At 42.6% G+C, this 25,889-nt stretch overlaps 1 protein-coding gene across 3 annotated transcripts in view; it reads left to right on the forward strand.

The window, feature by feature from the left end:
• Nucleotides 1-25,889, forward strand: part of LOC138967374 (breast cancer anti-estrogen resistance protein 1-like) — an 84,823-nt gene that overhangs the window by 12,561 nt on the left and 46,373 nt on the right. The window contains exon 1 of one of the 3 annotated variants that reach the window (XM_070339911.1): nt 558-1,166. The exons of the other annotated variants lie outside the window; for them this stretch is intronic. Within the exon in view, the coding sequence (XP_070196012.1) occupies nt 1,119-1,166 (48 nt within the window). The 5' untranslated portion in view covers nt 558-1,118. Of the gene's footprint in view, nt 1-557; nt 1,167-25,889 lie in introns of those variants that run through there. 3 annotated transcript variants of the gene reach the window in all.

Raw genomic sequence — 25,889 nt, forward strand, 5'->3', positions numbered from 1 at the left:
TTTGCACCACAGGAAGAGTTTATTAACACGTCTAGAACTTTCTGTTTGTTTAATCCAAGGAAAACAGTCCATCGAGACTTCTTCTCGATTTAAAGCGATCATATCCAGGTTTGCACGTCCTCTTGTATAAATAAGGACATGTAAGTGTGACAACTTTTTGTGGACGGTATTTAGTGAAAGAATGGGTGAGCATCAATATTCCGATAAGGTAAACATGACTGTAATTTGTAGAGCAAACAATTGTAACCAGCATTCATCGACAGGAAGTGGACACTCAAACGCCATTGTGTAGACATAAATCAAGCCCAGCCTACACACAAACCCGCGCCGCATGCACCTTGACAGTGTACGTAAATAACATGTCACTGTGTATTCACGTGGATGCTGTACGTGCGCAAAGTGAGGAGTGATGAAATTGTACGCCAATAACCCGACACGCCGTGGTCACAGCTGTGCACAGACTCACAACAACTGGCGAATATCTGGGGGCGATTTTGTGTTTGTCTGCATCATACGTATGTCCTATATATGTGTATTTCTTGTCCTCTTTGTGTGGGAGTCTTGACACTATTTGACACCTTACTACGCGTACGCTATCGATTTTATACGGTACAATCGTGTTATGACGCCAAAGGCGCGTGGGACCCCACCAGGTGTTGCGACAACTTTGTAATGCATAGCCTGCTGGACGAAAAATAATACAACATCCAGGTAAACATTTCCAAGCTTTGTTAGTTTTGTGGGACAAGTTCAGATAAGGTTCAGGTTGGGAGTAAAAGGTTGATAGCATTTTACTTCAGGCGCAGTTTGTGTAAGGATCACAAAAGGACTGGACAAATGATAGGATTACCAACAAAATGTTTTACTGCAGGATTTGTAATGAAGTTGGGTTTCTGTTGACTCTTTTCCAGTCAATATACTTTTGAACATCTGTTGTGCGTTTCGTTTTGAAGCTGGTAGAGACATCTGGATTATGTAGCTGGAGTTTGACAGATACTTGTCCACAGACGTAGATATTGTGACTTTATCACGATGACACTGACACAGATCAAAATGGCTGTACCGTGACATGGAAGTGAACAATGTGTATAACCAGAAGCTGAAAAGAACTGTGTCAGATGATATCTGAGGGACCAACGGGCGGAATGGGAATTCAGACGGAAAAAGTAAGTTGATGAATTGTTGACTTCTCACATCGTTGGCAGATGCATTATTTGTATGTTTTCTCGCGGATTCTCTTCCCTTCAGTAAGCTTTTAGTTTGACCAGACAACGCCAACATATGTTTGCCTTGTGTTTATGGAATCATGTTAGGAATTTGTTTACATTGTTTTGTTGATCGAAGACTTCGTTTCTTTTCTGCCGGAAGGTTGTTTGTGTTGCTGATTGTTCGTGGTGGTGTCGTTCTACTTTTATTATGATTGTGGTTGGTGATTATGTTTTCATTCTCGCTATTAGTAAATTGTAAGGGGCTTATTGTCCGTCAGGTCTTAATTGCCTATATTGGACATGAATTGGTTTATACGATTCGAGTTTTACGCCCTCACGGCTTTTGATGTGTGCGTGTTTAGGTGGTATCAGCCATCTGCACTTATGGTAGAATGACCAAGATCTTTAACGTGCCATTGTGGTGACACGGGGGTGGGAGATGGATACCGTCTCTGGGTCTGCACATAAAGTTGACCCGTGTCCGTCCCGGCCCGGATTCGAACCAGCGACCTCTCGCTATTTCCGTCCGTCGAGCTTTTACGTGCTTCTCAGTCGATCCTGCGGTTTTGAGCATGAATAAGCTAGCCATTCATTAGCCTTAGTCTTTTATCACTCGTAGTGAAAACAGACACATTCAGTCTCAGTCGATCCTGCGGTTTTGAGCATGAATAGGCTAGCCATTCATTAGCCTTAGTCTTTTATCACTCGTAGTGAAAACAGACACATTCAGTCTCAGTCGATCCTGCGGTTTTGAGCATGAATAGGCTAGCCATTCATTAGCCATAGTCTTTTATCACTCGTAGTGAAAACAGACACATTCAGTCTCAGTCGATCCTGCGGTTTTGAGCATGAATAAGCTAGCCATTCATTAGCCTTAGTCTTTTATCACTCGTAGTGAAAACAGACACATTCAGTCTCAGTCGATCCTGCGGTTTTGAGCATGAATAAGCTAGCCATTCATTAGCCTTAGTCTTTTATCACTCGTAGTGAAAACAGACACATTCAGTCTCAGTCGATCCCGCGGTTTTGAGCATGAATAAGCTAGCCATTCATTAGCCTTAGTCTTTTATCACTCGTAGTGAAAACAGACACATTCAGTCTCAGTCGATCCCGCGGTTTTGAGCATGAATAGGCTAGCCATTCATTAGCCATAGTCTTTTATCACTCGTAGTGAAAACAGACACATTCAGTCTCAGTCGATCCCGCGTTTTTGAGCATGCCGCTAGCCATTCATTAGCCTTAGTCTTTTATCACTCGTAGTGAAAACAGACACATTCAGTCTCAGTCGATCCTGCGGTTTTGAGCATGAATAAGCTAGCCATTCATTAGCCTTAGTCTTTTATCACTCGTAGTGAAAACAGACACATTCAGTCTCAGTCGATCCCGCGGTTTTGAGCATGAATAGGCTAGCCATTCATTAGCCATAGTCTTTTATCACTCGTAGTGAAAACAGACACATTCAGTCTCAGTCGATCCTGCGGTTTTGAGCATGAATAGGCTAGCCATTCATTAGCCATAGTCTTTTATCACTCGTAGTGAAAACAGACACATTCAGTCTCAGTCGATCCTGCGGTTTTGAGCATGAATAGGCTAGCCATTCATTAGCCTTAGTCTTTTATCACTCGTAGTGAAAACAGACACATTCAGTCTCAGTCAGTATGTTTCGCTGAATTCTTAATTGTGGGAAATAAACTCGGTCAAACTGACTCAGTATGCGTGGTTCACTAAATCTTCAGGCTGGAAGTAAACGCAAATCCACATTAATAGAAGCTAACATTCGCGACACCCACTCTCCACTGTCAGTGTCACGGACACTCCTTCTATTCGGTCAGAAGACGGGACAGGAGCACAGACAGACACCGATTTTTTTTCCTGATGGCTGATTGAAGGCATCCAGTCAGGAGGGTTTTCTCCCTCCGCTCTGCCAAAAATACCACTCAGAGTGTATATATATATAACTCCTCTGGTGGAAGGAAACCAACTGCACTTGACGGAAGACTAAGACATAGAACTCCGTTGTGGTCTCGACGCGCCTATCGTAGGCTGTCTCGGCTCACGTGTTTTCCTTACGGTTTATCAATTTGCCGTGTGTTTGTTGGCATATATATATCTTATTTGGTGTAAGTTAGTTACCAAGTAAGTGCTACCGCCCACCTTAGGTTAATGTACTTTCCTCAGTGAAGTATTCTTCAGGTGTTTGCTTCGATGTAGGTTTAATTAATTCTCAGTGGACAGCTGCTGGTCTCTGGAAGAGTTTAGCGAGAAAAGGAGTGTTCAGTTGGTCGGTGCCGTTACTTTTTTTTTAAATTTTTTTTTTTTAATATAACGGTGGTGTGTGTGTGTGTGTGTGTGTGGACACGACTACAGGATTTGAATTCAACAATTTGACGGGTCTCATACTGATACATACAGGGCGGACAAGGAAACGACTTCAGTTCCGAGCACGTGCAGACCGAACGTAGGATGAAATCGTCTTTGTTGCATGAACTCCAAAAACGAAACACGTATTGAGTTTACAAGTGATAGGTTTCACACATTACACATCGGAAACGGCACATTTTCAATCAGAAATCTAACTGGGGAAAAAACAAGTGGTTTTTGTTTGTATTCATAAGGAAGAGTCACTGACTTACGCTAAACTGAAAATAAGTTATGACAGGTTAGTTTACGACAAATTTCGCCGTTGTATGAAAAATCTCATAAGCGGACACGTTTTATAGAGCACGTACGAATCGTCATAGAAAAACAAAATCCCCCCAACACTCCATTCAGGACACATGATCATGAATAACTGTCTGCGTTCAGAAGATGAGTTTTGCTCTGAAGTCTCACGACTGATGTCAAACTGTCCTTTTATTAGCGCATCTCGCGGGATTGTCCGCACATTAACACATGCGACAGGTGCGTAATATATTACGCCAGACACTTTTTAAGACTCTGTTGACAAAAACAATGTGATTAAATGTGAGGACACGTATTACGTGTTTAGCTGTGATCTGTCAATGCATGCTATCTCGCTAATGCGGGTCCTGGTTTTGTTTTTTTTGTTTTTTGTTTTTCGCGTTGTCATTTTCTGATGATGTTTATTTTGGCATGAGGCATGAGCTTGAAATGTTATGGTTAAACTCGTAATAAACAGTATATTTCTTGTTCTTATGTGTTACTGTAGAATTTGTTTAAAATTATACTTTAGCAAGACAGAACATTGTTTAAAGAGTTACACTTTTGCATTCCTGTTACACGCAAGCTCATGATTTTGATTTAAAGAGCTCGCATAAATGTCAGTCTGCTAAGTCATACGACGTTGATATCCAATCAAAGTAATGAGATACAGATACTATATATAATAAGCGGATAATGTATATAATAATGGAGTGTTTTGGGGAAAATATATATAACGGAATTAATTAGACACATATTTATATCAAAGGAGAAGAGATTCGTTGGCAAAGGCATGCACAATTTTTATGGACATCAGAAAATTCGGTAAAAATAGATGTGTTAATTTTATGCTTAGTATTGTACACCACATCGAAGTAATCTCCATAACTGGACGAACTGAGCAGGACAGTACGTTCTGAATCAAAGTAAGCTTCAATCAATCACGCATTCCTGCAAACGTAGTAATGCTAGTCCAGGAAACGAGGCGTACGTCTGTGAACAGAGCCTTTCATTCCAGGAAGGAAGCCCTGTTAGAACCAAGAGCTCCAAATAGAGATACATGTCGGTGGTATACATGTACACAGTACACGCTCTGTGACGAAGGAACAACAGTTGTAGCTGTCCGGTTAGCGGGGACTGTCACAAGAAATGCAATTTGATTGCCTGTGTGTGTGGGGGGGGGGGGGGGGAGGGGGGTGTGTGCGGGCGGAGATGTTTGTTGGGCAGATCCTAGAGTGAGAAATTGATCAGAAAAAGCTATTTGATTGCCTTTCCCTCTCTGTAGGGGGTGCAAGGGGGGGGGGGGGGAGAGGAGTAGAGGGATAGAAAGTAACGTTTGATTGCCTGTGAAGGGGGTTGTGGGAGGTGGGCAGAAGCTGTGTCGTCTGGTACAAATCGTGTCACACAAGAAGCTACTTAGCTGGGAGCGGTGAATACATTGTATCCTATTTGTGGGACGAGTAATGTGGGTAATATGCTATCTTGGTTATTATATCCTGCGGCATTGAAGGACGCTTTGGGGTTTGGTATGCATATATATGTTTGAATGCTCAGCCTTTGCCCAACTTGTTAACTTTATTTTTTACAGGTTTGCCTTTTGCTGAGGTGTCACTCTTTTGCTAAGCTCAGTGTCTTTGTCACAGAGAGAGAGAGAGAGAGAGAGAGAGAGAGAGAGAGAGAGAGAGAGAGAGAGAGAGAGAGAGAGGAGAGAGAGAGAGAGAGAGTCCTTTCTGTCGTACTGTTTCTGAGAGAGAGAGAGAGAGAGAGAGAGAGAGAGAGAGAGAGAGAGAGTCCTTTCTGTCGTACTGTTTCTGTTGTCTCTGTCTTTATCTCTTACTTTCTGTCTTCTCACTTCTAGCTCTGTCCGACTTTGTCTACTCGTCTGTGTGCCTATCCGTCCGTCCGTCAGTGTCTGTCTATTTCTTTCTCCCCTGTCAGCATTCTTCTCGAATTCAAGCACCTTTCCATTCAATTCAATCCTGCTATTAGCGAAAAGGTGAGAGTTTGGCCCTGTTTACGAGCAGGTTTGACCGTTCACCCCAGCAGGTCATCCGTTGTCCACAAACTGTCCTGCCCCCTGGTCATTGGGATAGAGTGACCATTGGGAACAAGTGTCCGGTGTCGCTCCCTCCATCTGTTACAATGACGGCCGCGGCCTGGTGTGGCCAGCTTGTTTATTGTCCGGAGACAGCAGTTAATTATGGGTCGCCCTGTGATAGCCCGGTTTGATAGTGGCAGCTAAGGTGTCAGGAGAAAACCTGGCTGTGGCGTTGTATTGTTGGTGTGGGTGTTATTGTTGGTGATATTGTTGCTTATGATACAGCTTTTCCCCCACTCTTTGTGCACAATATAGTTTGGATCTCTTTTGACCCTTTTTTTTTTTTTACCCCATCGTCAGCTTCAGAACGAGTTGTAATTTTTGTAACACTGACAGTGACACCTGCTGTGGAGAGCATTATTGGTTTCCCACAGACGGATCCAGTGTCCATGTCGCGAAATGGGTAAAGTGTGTAATGCTGTCACCTGTAGCCTTGAGTCCCTGTAAGATGAGTTGCTGTCACCTGAACACAACCGACAGGTACAGGTGTGTGTCTCTCATGCTGTAACGGCCACAACACAGAAACGCCCCGTTAGCCTTGTCGCTAGTCTACCCCACTGATGGGCATGTGTACTGCAGCACACGTTTATATACGACGGCAGACCATGTAAGAGTTCTTTTATATTCACAAGGTGGTTTCTAATACAAGAATCGAAAAGACAGCCTCGCAGCGCATATTGGTCCAGTTAAAACTGTTCGAATTTAAAGAAAGGATTGGATTTTAAAATAGGAGCAGTCAACAGAACTTTCTTTTTGCCAAGGGTTTTGCAGAGCGTTTGCATAATGATGTTACCAATACCATAAACTTGAATTTAAACAGTTGGCATTTTGCCTTGCCTTATCTTGTGCCTCCCTCCTGGCCCTGTTACCATCCCCCTATTATCGCTGGCAAAGTTCACGAGGATAAAATATTTTTCCTATTCATATCAAGTATAGTGGGACACTGTAGATTAATCATACCTCACGGACAGTAAAGTCGCAGCTGACTGTGTGCACACTGGAAGGCCGGTCTCTGGTTTTTATGCCGTAGGGGTTGTATGGTGCATATTTAGCAAGTCGTGTAGATCATAGGTAAGGTACATGTATACATGGGGGCAAGACTGGAGATTTCGGTCAGATTGAGTGTGGCGGTCAGCCCTGGGTCAGGTGTCAGTGCGGACACAGCGACGCCACGCCTTGACGTTTGGCCAAAAGGGACTAACAGTAATATGCTTCGCAATTCGCCCCGTTGAGGCCAGTGCTGGCCTCTTGGTGATGAAACGTACAGTTCAACGAAACACGTATTAGGGTCGAATTGTAACACACGAGAGAATAGAGAAAGTGGAACTTGGCACGCCTTGTTGAGGAACCTCCTATTAGGGTCACATTACTATTGTACTACAGGAAGAAAGATCTAGAGGTACCTTGTATTGATAGTTTCCATGAAGTTGACGCACAGTTCCTTGCATAGACAAATGGAAGGAGCGAGAGAGAAAGAGTCAACGACGACGCAATGAAAGGATGCACAGAACGCTCAAGGGGGGGGAGGCACAATGCCATACATAGTTATAAAGATAACCTCTCTCTCTCTCTCTCTCTCTCTCTCTCTCTCTCTGTGGGTGAGGGTGTCTGTAAGGCTCTGTCTGTCTGTTTGTCTGTGCCACAGTGTTTGCTTCCAGTTTCTGTGTTTCGAAATTCTGTTATGATTAGAAATTTGTCTGTTATTGGAACGTTTTGCCGGAACGACACCAATAAAGAAATGTGATGTGATTTAACTGCATCTAGCATGCATCACTTTAAGCTAATGTGTTACTTACGCAAAACAAATGATTCCTTTGGGCTTAATTTGTCACTCTCATGTGTCAGCATAACACACCACAACGCAGAGCTAAAAGAATTGCAAGCGGAACTTCCGGAACAGAATTGCTCCCATAATGCATTGTTGATGACGTCAGCAGGGACAAGAAAAATGAGACATGCCACGGGAAAACAAATCGGTAGGTCACAGCAACCCAGAGAGAGAGAGTTTCTCGCATTTGCACACCAGTAAGTGCATACTTTTATAGATATATTGGTCACTGCATTCATTTTACTACGACACAAGTGGGTCAGAACATCGAGTTTGAATAAAGAAGACCACTCCCCCCCCCCACAGCCCCCCCTCCACCACCACCGCACCTCAACTTCACAACTTCACCCTTTACGAGCCTGATCCCTTTGACGTCTATCCTAACATCAGTTTACCTTCATTTTAAGATTTCCTCCCATTCAAGATTTTTTTTTAGATGTTTTGCGGTCCTAACGTGAGGTTGGGGGAGGGAGTGTTGGGTTGGGGGGCGATACTCTCTTCTTCATCTCTGACCAACCACCCATGGTGCCGACTGCGGAACAAAGCCAGGGGCGATTATCCATCGCTACAGGACACGACAGTTGTCTGTCCTTTGCTTGACCCAGGATTGTGCTTAGCAACGACAGCGACAGTCTTTCTGTTAATTTGCGGAGGGCATTTAACACAGAAATTGATGGATGCTGTCGTGGTCTTTGTAGGGATGGTGTCGGTGGCAAGCGAATAGAGAACGCATCGAATTACTGAAATGGACTACAGGGGTACCTGCGTTGTGAGGCCCCTTCGATTATCTCCACCAAAATATACCTGTCCTTTCCTTTGGCCTGCCACCTGCAAAGACGTGACACTTCTGGCTAGTCCCAAGGGCGTCCTTTCATCGCAGGTACCACTGTACTTCGGAAGATTCTGAAACTGACAGAGTTATACGTAATTGTTATCTTGTACATGCTTCGTTGCTTTACATGCATGTATGATGAAGGAAAATCCCGTTGGTACGATAAACAAGCAGGAGAGTCTCTTATAAATCATCTAATTTCTGGTGAAGTTATTTGTGACCGTAAAGGACGTTTTCGGATTTCGTGGTGTTGACGGGAGGTGCAGGCAGAAAGCTTTCCGTCGACCTTGGGCTGTGTCTTCACAGGCTTTTATGACGCGTAAAGGGGATCACAGTGTCTGTATGGGGCAGGTTAGAAACTCGCATGTGTCGTTTGCACTTTGTCCATGATGACAACGTTTGTAATCTCAAGTCAGCTACCAGCAAGGTACTAATTTACTCGACTCGTGCTGGTCAGAAATATCTTGCCTACATTTCCCTTGAACTTTTTTTCGCCAACACTGCCCTTTTTATCTGAAGATGTCTTCGGTTGTTTTTTTTCGTAAACAGCTGCCCTTGACCTTTTGCTGTCCTGTCCGTTTCCTTGTTTACTTTCTTCGTAAACTTTTCCACCGACGCTGTCCTCCCGTCTCACCTGCATCCCTGTTTTCCCCCCCAGCTTAACTTGACCTGTTGCTGTTGTATTTTGTTTGTGAAACGTTTCCAAGGAAGCTGCTACCTCCGTGTCTATTTCTCTAAGCGCGTTGATCCAAGCTTTTCTTCTGCACGTTCCGCTTCCGTGTTCATTTGTTTCAACGGTTTGTTTCTCCCCAAAATGTCGTTCATCTCACACAACGATCATTTCTAGTTTTCCTAAACTTTTCTTTCGCCAAAAATAACCTCCACCATACTCCTTCGTGTCCATTTCTCCCACGGTTTTATTTTTTCCCTTCATCGGTTGCTTTCGTTTCCAGTTTCCTTTTATGTCATTGGGATTTTTTCTTGACGACCGTCCCCATAAACACATGTTCAGTTTAATAAAGCCCCCCCCCCCCCCTTCCCCTCCCCTATTGACCTTTATCTTATTCCTCAATGAGTCAATGTACGGGTTTCTTTGTATTACGGAGTTCTTCCATTCACGACCCTCAATGACACCATGTATACTGCCCCCCCCTCCACCCCCCACCTCCCTATGACCTTCATCTTATGCCTCAATGTCCATTTTCCCCTAAGTTTTGTTCCGCCTAAACAGTTCTTCCTCTTTTATGTTTTGTTTCGGGTTTCCTTGTGTGATAGATGCCCTTTCTTTGACGACTCTCCGTAAGGACATGTAGGTAACACAACACTGTTTGACAAGGGCGGGTCACGGCGAACTCTTCATGCCCTTCACACTCTCTTGTGAATACACGCCGTGGAAGACGCTGTTCAAACCCCAGTGAATGGACTGTTTTTGTGTGTGGCCCTGCCCCGTGTGGAACCACCGGCAAACAGATACCCTGAGCGACAAACAACTGATGGGCTGTTCCTGTGTGATCTCGTCTTTATAATGCTGTCCTGTGTAGAATCACTCGCAAACCGACACGCCGTGGAGGTGATTACCCAAGAGATAGCGGCGACATTTTGGGACACCCGAGACCATTATTCCCTCGTCCCCGCGTGATTCTCATCACAGACGTTCAGCTTCTTGCTGTTTGCAGATTGTTACCGCCCACCCAGGCCGCTTCCGACCTCGACGCTTTAATCACGACGTGATGATCGAGGCAACAGCATGCGTGAGGGACGGACAACTCAGGTTTCGTTAGTTTTGCGTGTTGTCGTGCGAACAGCGAGCGGTCATCGTGCAAATAAAGGAGCCGGTTTATGTGATGGCTATGTGTGTGTGAAACTTCTCGACGTTTTAAGAACGAAGTGATGACAAAGATGCTCTGTGGTGGTGATGATGATTGAACAGCTTGTGTGGGAAGGGGAGAGGGCTCAAGTTTCACATGTTGTCGTGAGAACAAGGGGCATCCGTCGTGCGGACGCTAGACATGTTCATTTTTGACCTCGTGACCTCGTGACGGAAAATATGAGGTGATGACGCAAGTAACAGAATGTGGGCGTTGGAAGAAGCTGGGCTGAAATTGAATTTGTGGCGCGGAGTGACTTGTCATCGCAGAAATATAGATAAACTGGATGAATACCCGCTTCGCCGGGTACGGCTTCGCCGGGAAGAAGTAGAGCCGAATACCCGGCTTTGCCGGGACGGCTTCGCCGGCGCACCGTACGAAGGAAGGGAGATAAACGCGCAAAACACTGGAGAAGATAAGGAAGAGTTACTGGGAATGGATGTACAGAAAAACCAAAATCGGTTCAAAATTTTCCACGATTGTGTCCGGGGTCTACCTGAATATGCCCACCAAATTTGAAGCAGATCCATCGAGAACTTTGGCCGTGAATCGTGAACACACAGACAGACAGACAGACACACACAAGCCGTATATAGATATAGATAGATGTCCAATGGTTGTCACCTTTTACCAATTAAAAGTAAACAAATGTCTATTTAAAAGGCGTGATGATAGAAGATTACTGTCATTCACAGACTGAGAGCCTGGCGCTGGATGTCCGAAGGTTTTCTGTTCATCGGTTTCTACATTTTAAACAGTTGTCGTGTGAATACGCGAACATGCATGAACACATCCTGACCTCAGGTCAAAATGAGTTCGGCTGATTCTATCCCCGACAGGATGCCTTGGGTTTCCTTGTCTGGCGAGGAAATCGATTTTTTTCACATATTTAGATCTTTTCGTAATGTGTTATGGATATAAGCAGATTCGCGATCGTCGATAATGATTTTTCATGGTGTTGTGTAATTTTTAAATTAGGCTACAAAGGAATTGATATGAAAGACAGTTTCAAGCGAGCTATTTTTCGCGGCTGTAATTACTGTGCAAACAGCTCTAAATATGGCAAAAGTGTCACGTGATAATCAACCGTTTGGTTTCGGCGCTCGCTGGAGCAGACGATTTTTTCTTGACAGTGATGCAACCATATATTACGGCCTCCTTCCGGCAGCAGTCCCAACATTTCGACTTGTTTTGACCATAGAACGATGTCTTTATCATAACTGTGAAGAACAGAACGAAGATCACTGTCGAAGTCGGCCAATCTGCAATCATTTTCGTCTCGCGAACACTGCTCGCGAACAACATATGGGAGGTAACTCTGTATTCTTGTTTTGATAGATTCGCGTAGGACTTTAGCGTCCGGTCAGCGAGATAACTGGCGATAGCCGTGGAGCGATGATGATCAGAATGGCATGAACATACATATGAACTACCACCGTGTCGACTGCTGTGAGGTAGCATTGCATATTATCCGATAAGTGTCTGTGCGAACATATCAAGAAAAGCCGCGCGACGTGCGAATAATAGCTGTAGCTATTCGTAATTCGTCGCGAATACAAAGATCTATACTTATTTCCGGATAATGATAAGATACGCAGCGGCGTGCGCGCGATTCATATCATTTCATATCTTCTAATTCTGGTTGTCGGAAGGGAAAAGGTCACGATGACCAAGGATAACAAAGAAGAGAACACCATTGGGAGATTAGCGCTATGTTTATGCTGATATGGTATAATTATGAGCTCAACTTAAGTCAAGATTATGGGTGTGTGTTTGGAGTTTTAGAGGAAAAAGGAGGAAATAATTGAAGGGTTCGGCGATGATAAAATCTCACACTGTCATCGGCTTATGATTTGGTTTCTTTGTGAGATCTTTAAGATGAAACTTAAACTCTCGAGCAGGAAATTAGTATGATCATGTATTTTGATGTAGAGGCTGTCAGTTGTAGCCTGTCTAGTCACCCTGGACGGTCGTTTTAGTTACCACGACAGATTAATGATGAAATTACAAAGGAAAAAAACGAATGTTGGATACCTTGCGTGTGGCAGACCATGGAAGGTATGAAAATTATATTAATCTCCAGACAATTCTTTTTATTTTATTTTACGAAACTATATTTTTCTTGTTTCTTTCAACGGAAGATGAGGACTGTATAAAAACATGACTGAATTTGTCTTTCCCTTCTTATAACTAAGGAAGCTGACTACATTAAAATGAATTGCTGAAATGTCACCAGTTTGCCGGAAGAGGATAACAAATTTGTTTTTGCCTACAGCTACCACTGATAGTAAAACTAGGCCTAATTGCAAACCCCGTCTCGAGTACGTGTATGCTTCGCTTTTTAACTACTGCACAGACACTGGAATTCGTTTTTATCAGTTAATTGAAATTATGAGTCAGAAGTGTATCGAAGAACGCGCCCTTTTTCCAACTGAGTGTACATGTATAGCTTGGGTGTGTCGCGGTAAGTAAAAGAAATTCCGCATACAAACTGATTTATTGTGTGTGACACACCCATCCTGCAGTGAGCGTAATTTTGGATGTGCTGAACTTCAAACCTAAATTTGATATAATGTTGGCATGTGGTTTGATAAAGGCATGATTACTTTGTAAATTCTGTTTTCATTTTACACACACAAACAAAAAGGACGTTTGTGTTGCAAAAGATGTGTCTTTGTGGTAGAGTCTGCAAAACTGCTTAGTTCGTGGCCCGTCGAATACCCAGAACACACACAGAAGAAAGTTAGCTATCTCCCCGTAGTTGCAGCCTTCTTTCAGAATCGACAAACTTTGTCAGGCAAGGGAATTGTCCGCCGAAAGGCAAATTTCCACCGAAATATTTTTTTATTCCGCCGAAAAAGCAAAAGTGTCCGCCGAAAAAATAAATGGTGGAGGCAAAAATGGTTCTAAAAACTGAATTTAATGGCAATCTTGGAGCTCAGATGACACCAAATTGCACCATTTGGGTTCTTTGGAGAAAGAAAATTCCGGCGGAGCCCCCTAGTAAGACTAGGCGTTTCGCGCCGTCGACTTTGCTATTACTTAGAGATTTTCAGCCTTTTTTTACTTTTTTCAATTCCCATGCCTGTTTGTAACTGGAGTCACAATCATTATCTTTACAAGTTCATCACAGGCTCGCCAAGCCTGTGCGTAACGTTTTGAAGGGCCTGATAACACCTTTAATGATAGGCCTCCGAGTTACTGGGGGACCTGGTTGCACTTTTCTAGGTCGGCCTCTGCTCCAACAGGGTATTTTTAGACGTCGAAACGGCTGACAGATAAATGCATCTGTTTTGGAAGTTAGCGCAGGCATTCGCATTCAGCTTGTTTGATGATGGAGACTCAGACTGAAGAGATACATTTTGAGGGTTTGTATGACGGCTTACTAGTGCCAAAACCTGGGGTTACCCATTATCACGTGATAATTACTAATTAACGCTGTCAGTTACTGTTTTCACTCGTTAGTTACTAATTTTCACGGGATAATAAGTAATTTTCACGGGAAAATGACTAATTTTTAGTTTTGGCACTAGCAATCCGTCAGGAAGTGAGCCAAAACTAAAAATTAGTAATTAACAGGTGAAAATTAGTAATTAACACGTGAAAATGGTAATTATCAAGGGAAAATGAATAATTTTCCCTTGATAATTACAATTATGAGGTTTTGGCACTAGTAAGCCCTATGACGGCTTACTAGTGCCAAAACCTGGGGTTACCCATTATCACTTGATAATTACTAATTAACGCTGTCAGTTACTGTTTTCACCTGTTAGTTACTCATTTTCACGGGAAAATTACTAATTTTTAGTTTTGGCACTAGCAATCCGTCAGGAAGTGAGCCAAAACTAAAAATTAGTAATTAACAGGTGAAAGTTAGTAATTATTCCGGGAAAATTAGTAATTTTCCCGAGAAAATTAGTAATAAACACGTGACAATGGTAATTACCACAAACCACAACCACAAACACAGATAATTTTCCCTTGATAATTACAATGATGAGGTTTTGGCACTAGTAAGCCGTCATAGGTTTGTTACTGATGATATATAGATAAGAGACTTATATCAATTGTTTTAAATAACTCGCCGGTCCTATAGCTGCCTTTTTTCCCCATGAGCCTGGACTTTTGTATTTCTCATTGCAAGACTGAGATACGTTCCAAATGTGTTTTATGTTTCTTGCTGCCTAACCTATAGCATTAAAACAGGGAAACATATCGTTTTCTGTTGCTGATAATTATGTGGTTTTACTTTTAGGCGCCTTTGTCTTGAAACTTCAAACATATGTTTTCGGAGTTGGATGTGTGTCGGTAGGCAGGAAACGCAGTCGTGATGGGTTATCAGGTAATGAAGTTAATTTTCTTTTTAAGTGCTGGTGTGTGTGTGTGTGTGTGTGTGTGTGTGTGTGTGTGTGTGTGTGTGTGTGTGTGTGTGTGTGTGTACGATCGTGCGTGCATGCTTGCTTGTTGGCGTGCGTTCATGCACGTGCAAGTGTGTGTGTGTACGCGCGCGCGTTTATATACATGTGCTTTTATGTCTGTCTGTCTGTCTGTCTGTTTATGTCTCTGTCCACCCATACGTTTTTTTTTAGGTGTGTATGTGTGTCAAGGGGGTGTACTTCGTGAGGCTGCAGGTTGAGAAACATCTAAATGTAACTTGTTTTTTAAAAGCATTATGTTTCTCAGTCAGTTAGTGTTGTTGTTTTCTTTCTGTCTCCCGAGGCCTTGTTTACCCAGTTCTGCTGTCTGCATGCGGCAAAGGATACCTTGTATTGCAGACACTCTCATCTCTTGTCTGTAGCTATCTCTCTGTCGGATGCTTTCCTTTCCAGCCCCTCACTCTTGTCGGTGCGCTATCCCCACTTCTCGCGTGAGAGAGGGGCTTGACAGGGGTCATTAAGCCCACCTTTGAACCGCTGCAGACACCAAGGTGTTGCTGCTCACGCAGACAGGTGCAGCAGTCGGGGGATGGACGGGGGGGGGGGGGGGGGGAGCTTTACCTGAGAAGGTCACACGCCCTGACGTTGGCGTCTGGAAAAGTACCTTGTCTGTGGAAATCTGTCACCACTAGGCAGGTTCAAGGCGGCTTGGTTGAGTGATGGGGGGGCACTTAAAAGCATCATTTGACAAACTCAGTAACTAACAACTCATACATTTTCGTGTGCTAGAAATATAAAAATGGTTGTACCATAACGAAAACCAAAATGTTTATAAAAGCCCTCGGCAATTACAGAATTGTCTGAAAAGCTCAGCTCAGGTGTGTTTATGGCAGAGACAGATGGGTAGGTACTAAGTTGCTGAGTGCTTCACGCTTCACGGGTGGTCAGTACTTGATTCACGAGTTTGAGTGGAAAGCAGCTCAGACTTTATGCCATCTGATGGCGCATACCTGAAGTGAGAAAAACGAGCGGATGTGAAACCCTATTTCACGCCAGAGCGAAGCCTAAAAGCATAAGGACCACGTTTCGAAATTGGGGGCAGTTTAGCTCTGTCATAAATCTTTTACTAGTCACCTACCGTCCTTTCTTTTTGTGTGTTGATATAGTGTCAAGATCTAGGTTAAAAGCAGAGAGCAGTTGCAGAGACATTCTGAGTATCAATATCATCGCTCCACGGTTATCGCCAGTTATCTCTCTGACCGGACGCTAAATTCCTACGCGAATCTATCAAAACAAGAATACAGAGTTATCTCCCATATGTTGTTCGCGAGCAGTGTTCGCGAGACGAAAATGATTGCAGATTGGCCGACTTCGACAGTGATCTTCGTTCTGTTCTTCACAGTTATGATAAAGACATCGTTCTAAGGTCAAAACAAGTCGAAATTTTGGGACTGCTGCCGGAAGGAGACCGTAATATATGTTTGCATCACTGTCAACTGGGTACAGAAAATATCGTCTTCTCCAGCGAGCGCCGAAACCAAACGGTTGATTATCACGTGACACTTTTGCCATATTTAGAGTTGTTTGCACAGTAAATACAGCCGCGAAAAATAGCTCGCTTGAAACTGTCTTACATATCAATTCCTTTGTAATTTAAAAATTACACAACACCATGAAAAATCATTATCGACGATCGCGAATCTGCTTATATCCATAACACATTACGAAAAGATCTAAATAATTATGTAAAAAAATCGATTTCCTCGCCAGACAAGGAAAACCAAGGCATCCTGTCAGGGATAGAATGAGACCCGAAGGGAAGTAACTCATTTTTGACCTGAGTTCAGGATGTTGCAGAGGAGCATTACAGGACTAAGTGAAAAGGGCGACTTTGGTTGATGTCTGTGTCGGTGTCAAAGGTTCCGGACGCGGTGGATTCGTAAAAGTTCACGCAGACATTTCTGTGCGCAGCATTTGGCTCACTTGACATTCTTAAGGTGTAAGGGTCACCCAGAATTTGGAAAAAAATCGTTTTTCAGATATACTAAATTATGATGTTGCCAAAAGCTAGAACAATATCTCTATTTTCATGTGCAGTTTACATTTTGTCTCTAGCATAAATAGTTTTCTTGCAATAAGTGGTCAAAGTAGGTTGGTGGGAATTAAAAATCCCTTTAATCAAGGCCTCTGTTAAATGAAATTATCGGTTCTGATGATGAATTTGATTCCAAAAACTGCTCAGAACAGTCAAACACAGATGATGAATCAGACAGTAGCTCAAGTGAAGATAGTTTTGATTCTAATCTCTTGATGACCCCCCCATAAAGGACATAAACTGATAGATGTTGAACTTTTTGCTGTTTTATGTGGTGAAAGTTCGCGCGAAATCACAGGCAGCTGCACTGTCTGAATGAAAAACTTTTTTAAATATTCACCTATTCCATTGAAACTTTGCACATCAAATGTTCACTTGACTGGCTATAGTTTGTTCTAGAATGAAGCTGATAATCAGAAAAATAGATTTTTTTTTATTGTGTGATATATCATAATAATATAGAATTATAGTATTCTTTTGCTAATGCTACTAAAAGCAACATTTCCAACAAAATAGAAAGCTTTTAGAACATACTGTAGGTAATGATGCTTTAAATATGAGTGCCAATTTATTTTTCAATTGGACACATAGTTTTTCCCCAAGAGATATTTCAAAAATGCTAAAATTAGCATTTTTGCAGGTTTATTTTGCCCATTATTTTACGAATTAAATAATTTTGTCAGTTGTTCTACTTAATGTAGGTATTCAAACTTGATGTTTTCTGAAAATATAATGATTTTTGAAGCAAACTACCAAACATCAAGCCAATTCATTGATTGCAAGTGACTGAATAAAAAAATTACAGTTTTGGTCCGACAATCTGGGTGACCCTTACGCCTTAAGTATGTGTCTGATCATGGCCGGTATATATCTGGTCTTCAAGGATGTTGTTTACTTGTATGTAATTTGCTGCGCAGCGTTTGATGGTGTGGGATGGTTTGTTGTTAATTGCTTTGCAGTTTTTGAAGATTTGACAGTTTTCTGTCTTGTCCTCCATTCTCGATACCTCACCTATCACACCCCATACTCCGACCTTTGTTGACCCTCTCCGTCTTGGCCACACCTGCAGCAGCAATCATATATATAATATATAATAATATATATATAGAAGGTACTTGTTTTATGTTAATTTGTATCGTAGAAAGTTAATCTTAGCATGCTGGGTGTGTAAGAATGGCGGAAAAGAGCAATATTCTCTGATACAGACGTAAGGACCTTCCTTTGAGCGAGATCGACTTGAATGTTACGCGATGACTTTAATATGTCCGCACAGGAAGTGTAGGAGTCACCTCTCGAGAGTCGTCATTTTATATCATACAGACATCCACAGAGTATGAAAGTGAAAGCCACAAACACAGAAATATACTGTGTGGTTGAGTGTACTCTTAGTTGAAGTGTGGAACGACTTCTGAAGAGTCGGCCATAACTTACCACAATCGCAGAAACGTGTGCAACAGTGTAATAAGTATACACGTATCAGTGAGTGTACGCTTGATGTGTGGTATCACGGTACAGAAATATACCGTGTTAGAGAGTGTACACTTGATGCGTGGAGCCGTCTATATCATAGCACCCCTGTAGAAACGTGTGCAACTGCTAGAACTTGAAGTTAAAACCACAGCATAGAAATACATTGCATTATATGAATTAGTGTGCACTTGATTTGTTGAAAGACATCAATATACACTGTATGAATGATTGTCCACTTGTTGTGTTAAACAAAAACTACAACACAACAAAAACATCGTAGTGAACGAATAAATATGATACACTCAGAGCGTTGACGGACAGAAATGTACCATGTGAGTGAGTGTACATTTAATGTGTGGGGCAACTTCTCAAGAGTCGTCATTATCTTACCACCATCTCAGAAACTTGTGCAACACTGTTAGAAAGTCACAACCACAAACACAGAAATACACTGTATGAGTGAGTGTACACTTAACATGTTGACCAGACGATTTACAGAGGTGCTCCTCCTTCAAAGGGCGAGATTGAAGAGGTCTGATAAGTGCTGTGTTTACTGCCAGCTCGCTCCGTAATGTTCTGGCCATGAATCATTTATGTGTAGGGTTGCTCACAGGCAGGGGTGACATATTGTTGTGTCGTCTCGAGGTTAGGCTGACCGCCGTGCTCGATATGAGACGGATAATTGATGAGACGGGGAATCAATGCGGTCAATGAGACGGATAATGGATGAGACGGGGAATCAATGCGGTCAATGAGATGGACAATTAATGAACTCCTGTATCCGTGACCGATCGATCTTTCACTGAGTGGTGAACGGGATGTTCCTCGTTGGTGATTTGTTTTCGTGTTTTGCTTTTCCCCCCCGCTCAATGGAAATGATTCCCCTGTCAACGGTGATGAATATATAATGTTGACAAACGACTTTATTTTCAAGGCAATTAATCTAAAAAAAAAACCACTTTAAAAAACGTTCTGTTTCTGTTGTCTTGCTGTTTTTGTCTGTGAGTTTTTTTTTATGCAGTCTTAATATTTCTGTGTTTCGTGACTGTGGCTCATCGGGATTTTGATTCAGCAGAGAGCCGGTAATGGACTGGTTTCCTGAAGTGTTCATTTGTCAATGAAGAAAGGAAGGATTGATCGACTCAAATTGTGCTGTGCTTTCATGTCCACGCTGAGCGCTGAATTGTGTGTTGTGAGTCTGCTGCCTTGTGAATATATATATATGAATTACGATCTATTGTTGATGATAATTCTTCACTGATAGCAAATCTTGGGATTTATACTTGACAGTTTGACTGTGTGATGTGATCCCACTTTCTTCTCTACGGATTGGTGCATCGAAAGTCTGTTGACTTGTGAACCTGTGATCTGTTACAGAGTTGAGGTTAATTCTTCATTATTAGCAAGCCCTCGGATTTATACTTACATTTGTGATTATGTGTCGTGATCACAGTCATGTCCGTACTCTCTGATGATTGGTGATGTTTGAATTTGAAAAGTAAAACATGATCCGTTTGTGTGAATACACGCAGTCGGCTTGGAAGGAGACGCAGCATAATGGACTTCAAACAAACGTAAGTGTGGAAATCGTTTGTGCAGTTGGTCCGGCGGTACTGATACAAAGCTAGAATTACAACACCAATAACAACAAAAAACGTTTAGTGGTGAATAAGTGATGCATGCATAAAAATAGATATTGTGCCAGCAACGTGTATGAATTTGAAATCAAGGAAAGTGAAACTCTTGTTGTGATATTATGAATGCTAGAAAAAGTTGTTGAACTTTGTTCGAGACTAGAATAGCTTCGATGCAAATAACAGCTGTGACACGTATACATATGACATCAGCAGGTTCAAAGGTTTGTTTTCCTCTTTGATACACACCCGCCTTTGTCTCGCACTGATTTGCCTGTTGTATTGTTTTTGTGTTATGATTATCACGTCACGTGAAGTGTCAGACTAAGGGTGCACGTGTACCATTGTGTGTTGGAAATCCCAAACAACAAACCTGACGGCTAGTGTGCTTTGGGGAGAAGTGGGGCACTTTTTGACAGCTGTAAATACAGTGTTTTGATTTTTATGCAACAACTTTTGGGACGGCGACAAGTTTTTATTGTGCACGTGTCATACCTTCGATCATAATCCCATTTGAATTGCCGTCTTTTAATGTTTGTTAATGCTATTTAGCGTGACTGCAAACACTGGAAGTGTGAGATAGAATTTTAAACACTTCTTGGTCTTCTTCTTTTTCTCGTTCACTAACACTTCTTTGTAATTGTAGAGTTTGGGTTGAACAACATTTATTGTATTCTGAGAGTCGTTTATTCCTACTTATTTGATCCGATATTCTGGACCTGGGGTTGGGTGTAGGGGGGGGGGGGGTGCGTTTGGGCGTTAGCAGCCGTTTTTTTGGGTATCAACTTTTGTTGTCGCTCACATTCAAGCTCTTTTAGCTGCTTATAGTATACCCAGAAGCATCCGACACGATTTGAAGTAGTTTTTAAAGCTATATACGAACTCATTTGCCATCTTCGTCATTGCCATCATTATTTGCTGTCGTAGGACACATATACATCAGAAGTTCTAGATCATCGTCCTTTGTTATGTCAGGCTTCGTGTTGTGCCGTTTGACGTGAAGCATAAGTCATTCTGACGTTTCTGTATCTGCCTCTCCTAAACACACATTTTCAACCAAAGTAGAACCATCAGTACTTGGTGTCACCTATGATTCTGTTTGGAGTCACAGAGTACGTTTGATGCATGAACACATTACATATGTCACGTGCGCTCCTTTGTTGTTGATATAGTGCAACTGTCGCGGGCATGATAAGCAACGTGTTTTGTGGCCTAATCGGACTTCGAAACAAAATATCACCCAGTGACCCCTAGTGATAAAATGTTTATGGCATTACTCAATCAATCAATCAATATGAGGCTTATATCGCGCGTATTCCGTGGGTACAGTTCTGAGCGCAGGGATTTATTTTTTTATTTTTTTATTTTTATTTTATGCAATTTATATCGCGCACATATTCAAGGCGCAGGGATTTATTTATGCCGTGTGAGATGGAATTTTTTTACACAATACATCACGCATTCACATCGGCCAGCAGATCGCAGCCATTTCGTCGCATATCCTACTTTTCACGGCCTATTATTCCAAGTCACACGGGTATTTTGGTGGACATTTTTATCTATGCCTATACAATTTTGCCAGGAAAGACCCTTTTGTCAATCGTGGGATCTTTAACGTGCACACCCCAATGTAGTGTACTCTCTGCGAAACAGACCTGATTATCGGGTGCAGCAAGAGGAGTTCAAAGTGCATTAGTTCAAATGTCATGGCTATCTCTACGGGTTTTACCTGTGTAGGCGTGTAGATATCGCATTCTATTGTTCCCAGCTGGTAAGCAATGCGCAATGGTATGCAGTTTGATTACAAACAAGCCAGCAGCGCGTGGCTTACAATACATCTAGATGTTTTTGAGTAACCATAGACTGCGATTGTGGACACTTTACAGAAAAAGGGACAGGCCGGTGGTGTACTGAATGCAAAACGCAGTACTTGGGGAGAGGGGGCAATTCTTAAAAGCAATGATGCTTATCAACGGCAAAGATCACATTTTGCTCCATCCTTGTACATGCGCCACTTTCAGCGGTAGTTTCACGAATTAACAAGTAAAGATAGACATTGAAAAGTCGGCCTCTGTACCGCGAAACCGATAAATAGTCGCCCGGAGCAGTCAGACACAGCAATAAGACACCTGTTGGTGCCTCACCCCCCCCCCCCCCTCTCTCCCTCGCTTAACGGTTCAAAGCTCAGACAGTGATCGAAGTCATGTCCATGACGCAATGCGTCACGTCAGAATTTGCGGTTGACACGTCAGACAAGTGAATCAGGCGGTGAGATCGGACCTTGCCGGACAGATTTCCGCCAGGCGGCGCTCTGGTCAGCAGTTGATTGTGCTCTCACTCGCACGAGAACTCCCCGGGGAGGCAACTCGATCGATGGAAGGGCGATAATTCTGGTTGGGGAAATCCGCCCCAGCATGTGGAAACGATGAGTCTGTATTCTGAATCAGCGCTTTCGTGACGTGTCAGCTTTATGGACTGATTTTGTTTAAAATTTGTGTTAAATCAATACTTGTGTGTTTCTCCACCCTTTGTAACAAGGGTGCTATTTGAAAGATGATTCTGGCTCTTTCTTCTTGTTGTTTAGAGTAGACTGATGTAGGATAGGCCTTTTGCCGGGAGACATATCTGTCAGTCTCTACGTCTCTTGTCTAATGCAATCCAAGTCGGATTGACGTCAAACGTATTCCACATTTGTTACTGGAAGATCAGTAGGAGGTCAGAGGAAAGACTGAAGGGCAGTAGAGAGGGGGCTAATGCGGCAATAGTACACTAGTTTGTCCCTTCGTTTTTATTTGCTTACCTTTCATTTTTTCCATTTCTCCTTTTATTTCATAATTCTGTCGATGATATCATCATGTGACTCTGAAAGTAGTTAAAGATTGCAAAGAGGAAAGGGATTCACGAATGGCAAATGACGGTCTGATCGTGCTCAGCACAACGATAAGGTCTTAATGGTGCTGACCCCCAACCCCCCCCCCCCCTGTCCCATACCCCCCCCCCCCCAACAAACAAAAATCCAAAAAATCAGTGCACTGCATGCATCGGGGGAAACACTGAGCAGTGTGGTGATATGATCCCACTTCTGATCCTACATCATTCGCCTTTTTTCTCGCGCTTCATCAAGCAATCCCATCATGCAGCGGGGGGCCACGTGCAGCCAATGGAAGGCCATTATTAATCGTCGTTCAAATTTCTTGGCCAGGCCTGGGTTGAGTTGAACCCGACACGACAAGGGGAGTCTGGGAGCTGCTGCACATTGTCAAAACTGTCTGCAGGGCGCTTGGGGGGGGGGGGGGGGGGGTCTGCACTGCCCGGGGGTTCCGCTCTTTAATCTCCGGTCTGGCATTTAGTAGGACGCGAAGCTGATTTGATGCTCAGTTGGATGCCTTCCTTGCCACGCTTGGTTACCTTGCCTTGGACTGGTCATGTGCAAAATTGTCTCTTCCTATGTTGTTTATGATTTTTATTTTTATTTTGGCCTGGGTTGTTTTGAAAGAAAATTAGATCACGGGGGTGATGGATTGTGTCTGGAAGCTGAATCTGCATTTTTTGATAACCATAGACCGCACTGGTTTTCATCATCAGAGTCTGAGGCTGCCTTTGCCCCCGGCTGTTTTCTAAAACAGTGAAAGTTGTCGGTGTTTTGTTTTTGTAACCGGAATGTGACGTAAAAGGGCTGCAGACGTTGAGCTTGTCGCATGTGTTTTATTTCTGTTGGTCACGTTTTCTCCTCAGTGGGGCAGAGCTGAATTAGCTTGCGACTATGTGATGATTTTCTTGGGATGTTTCCTTGCCAGTAGTTCCTTGTTATTGTTTAAATCAGTCCTACAGTGCGAACTTGGAAGAACGCTTTTCAGGTGCGAGAACAAGAACGCATAATATAACGACAGTGAGAACTTCGAAAAGATTATTCAGATCACAAAACCCTTTTCTTCACATTTTCGGTTGCAGAATTACACTGATATGCAGGCAGAATTATGCATGCGCTTTATCAAAGACTCAGCACGCCCTGTGCATTAACTTCATAACTTCTCCCCTGTTGTCGCCCGTGCATGCTCCTCAGGCCATTGTTTGCCTCGGCTATCTCTGATCGATGGGCTGAGAGCCGATTACATGCAGATTAGCCTTCTGCCGAGCTCTGCCGAGCGCCGTAAAGTGCCTGGTAGGCCTAAGATGAGTCCAGCCTGGCAAACATTACGAGGAGCAGAGTGAACGAGTTAACCTCTATGTTTACTTGGGACGCAACTGGCAACGATTTGGGTGTAGTATTCCTACGTTCTTGACCATCTGATAGTTCCAGGGATGGTTAGGGGAGTGAGAGGGTTAATTGGAAGCTTTGGAGTAAAGCGAAGGCTAACTGCACCGAGTTTATGTACAGACCGGTAAATATACCTCGGTCGTTGGCTGTTTATATGCTGTGCATTGGTTCTGTTCGGATGCTGGCAGTGGAACTTGCGGTTGGTAGAGTGTGCCGTTTAGTTTTGTTTGGCTGAGGCTTCGGTGGGTTGGTGCGTCTTCTTTTTATATTTAGTCAAGTTTTGACTAAATATTTTAACGTAGAGGGGGGAATCGAGACGAGGGTCGTGGTGTATGTGTGTGTGTGTGTGTGTGTGTGTGTGTGTGTGTGTGTCTGTGTGTGTGTGTAGAGCGATTCAGACTAAACTACTGGACCGATCTTTATGAAATTTGACATGAGAGTTCCTGGGTATGAAATCCCCGAACGTTTTTTTCATTTTTTTGATAAATGTCTTTGATGACGTCATATCCGGCTTTTCGTGAAAGTTGAGGCGGCACTGTCACGCCCTCATTTTTCAACCAAATTGGTTCAAATTTTGGTCAAGTAATCTTCGACGAAGCCCGGGGTTCGGTATTGCATTTCAGCTTGGTGGCTTAAAAATTAATTAATGACTTTGGTCATTAAAAATCGGAAAATTGTAAAAAAAAATAAAAATTTATAAAACGATCCAAATTTACGTTTATCTTATTCTCCATCATTTGCTGATTCCAAAAACATATAAATATGTTATATTCGGATTAAAAACAAGCTCTGAAAATTAAATATATAAAAATTATTATCAAAATTAAATTGTCCAAATCAATTTAAAAATACTTTCATCTTATTCCTTGTCGGTTCCTCATTCCAAAAACATATAGATATGATATGTTTGGATTAAAAACACGCTCAGAAAGTTAAAACAAAGAGAGGTACAGAAAAGCGTGCTATCCTTCTTAGCGCAACTACTATCCCGCTCTTCTTGTCAATTTCACTGCCTTTGCCATGAGCGGTGGCCTGACGATGCTACGAGTAAAATGGCATTGCGTTCAGTTTCATTCTGTGAGTTCGACAGCTACTTGACTAAATATTGTATTTTCGCCTTACGCGACTTGTTTCTGTTTGGTGTGAAAATAACATTGATCCCTGCCAATGGTTGGTGGGTTTATTTAGTTTGGATGAAACTCATTCCTGTCATACTTGGCCCTTTTTTAAGTGTGTAGTTCAGTTGTTTTTTAAAGTATTTTTTTTTAAAGTTCATATGGGTTCACAGATATTGCACTGATAGGGTTCACTCGCAGACTTTGTGTAACTACACTTGGCTGTGCATGCTTCTATCAATTATAGTTGTTTTGTAAAGGTTTGTAAACTTATTGGGTTTTTTTCAGTCAAAAAACTTTGTGATCTAGGGTAGAAAATTGTTCCAGCTAATCGATTAAAGAAAAGAATACTTTAAACCGCACTTGCGGCTGGACATGAACCAACTCGCCTGGCAAATGGACGTCACAAAAAGCTCAGCAAACATACAACCATAGTTTTCCTCAAG

Source organism: Littorina saxatilis, linkage group LG1 (genome assembly GCF_037325665.1).
Source record: "Littorina saxatilis isolate snail1 linkage group LG1, US_GU_Lsax_2.0, whole genome shotgun sequence".
NCBI classification, from domain to species: domain Eukaryota; kingdom Metazoa; phylum Mollusca; class Gastropoda; order Littorinimorpha; family Littorinidae; genus Littorina; species Littorina saxatilis.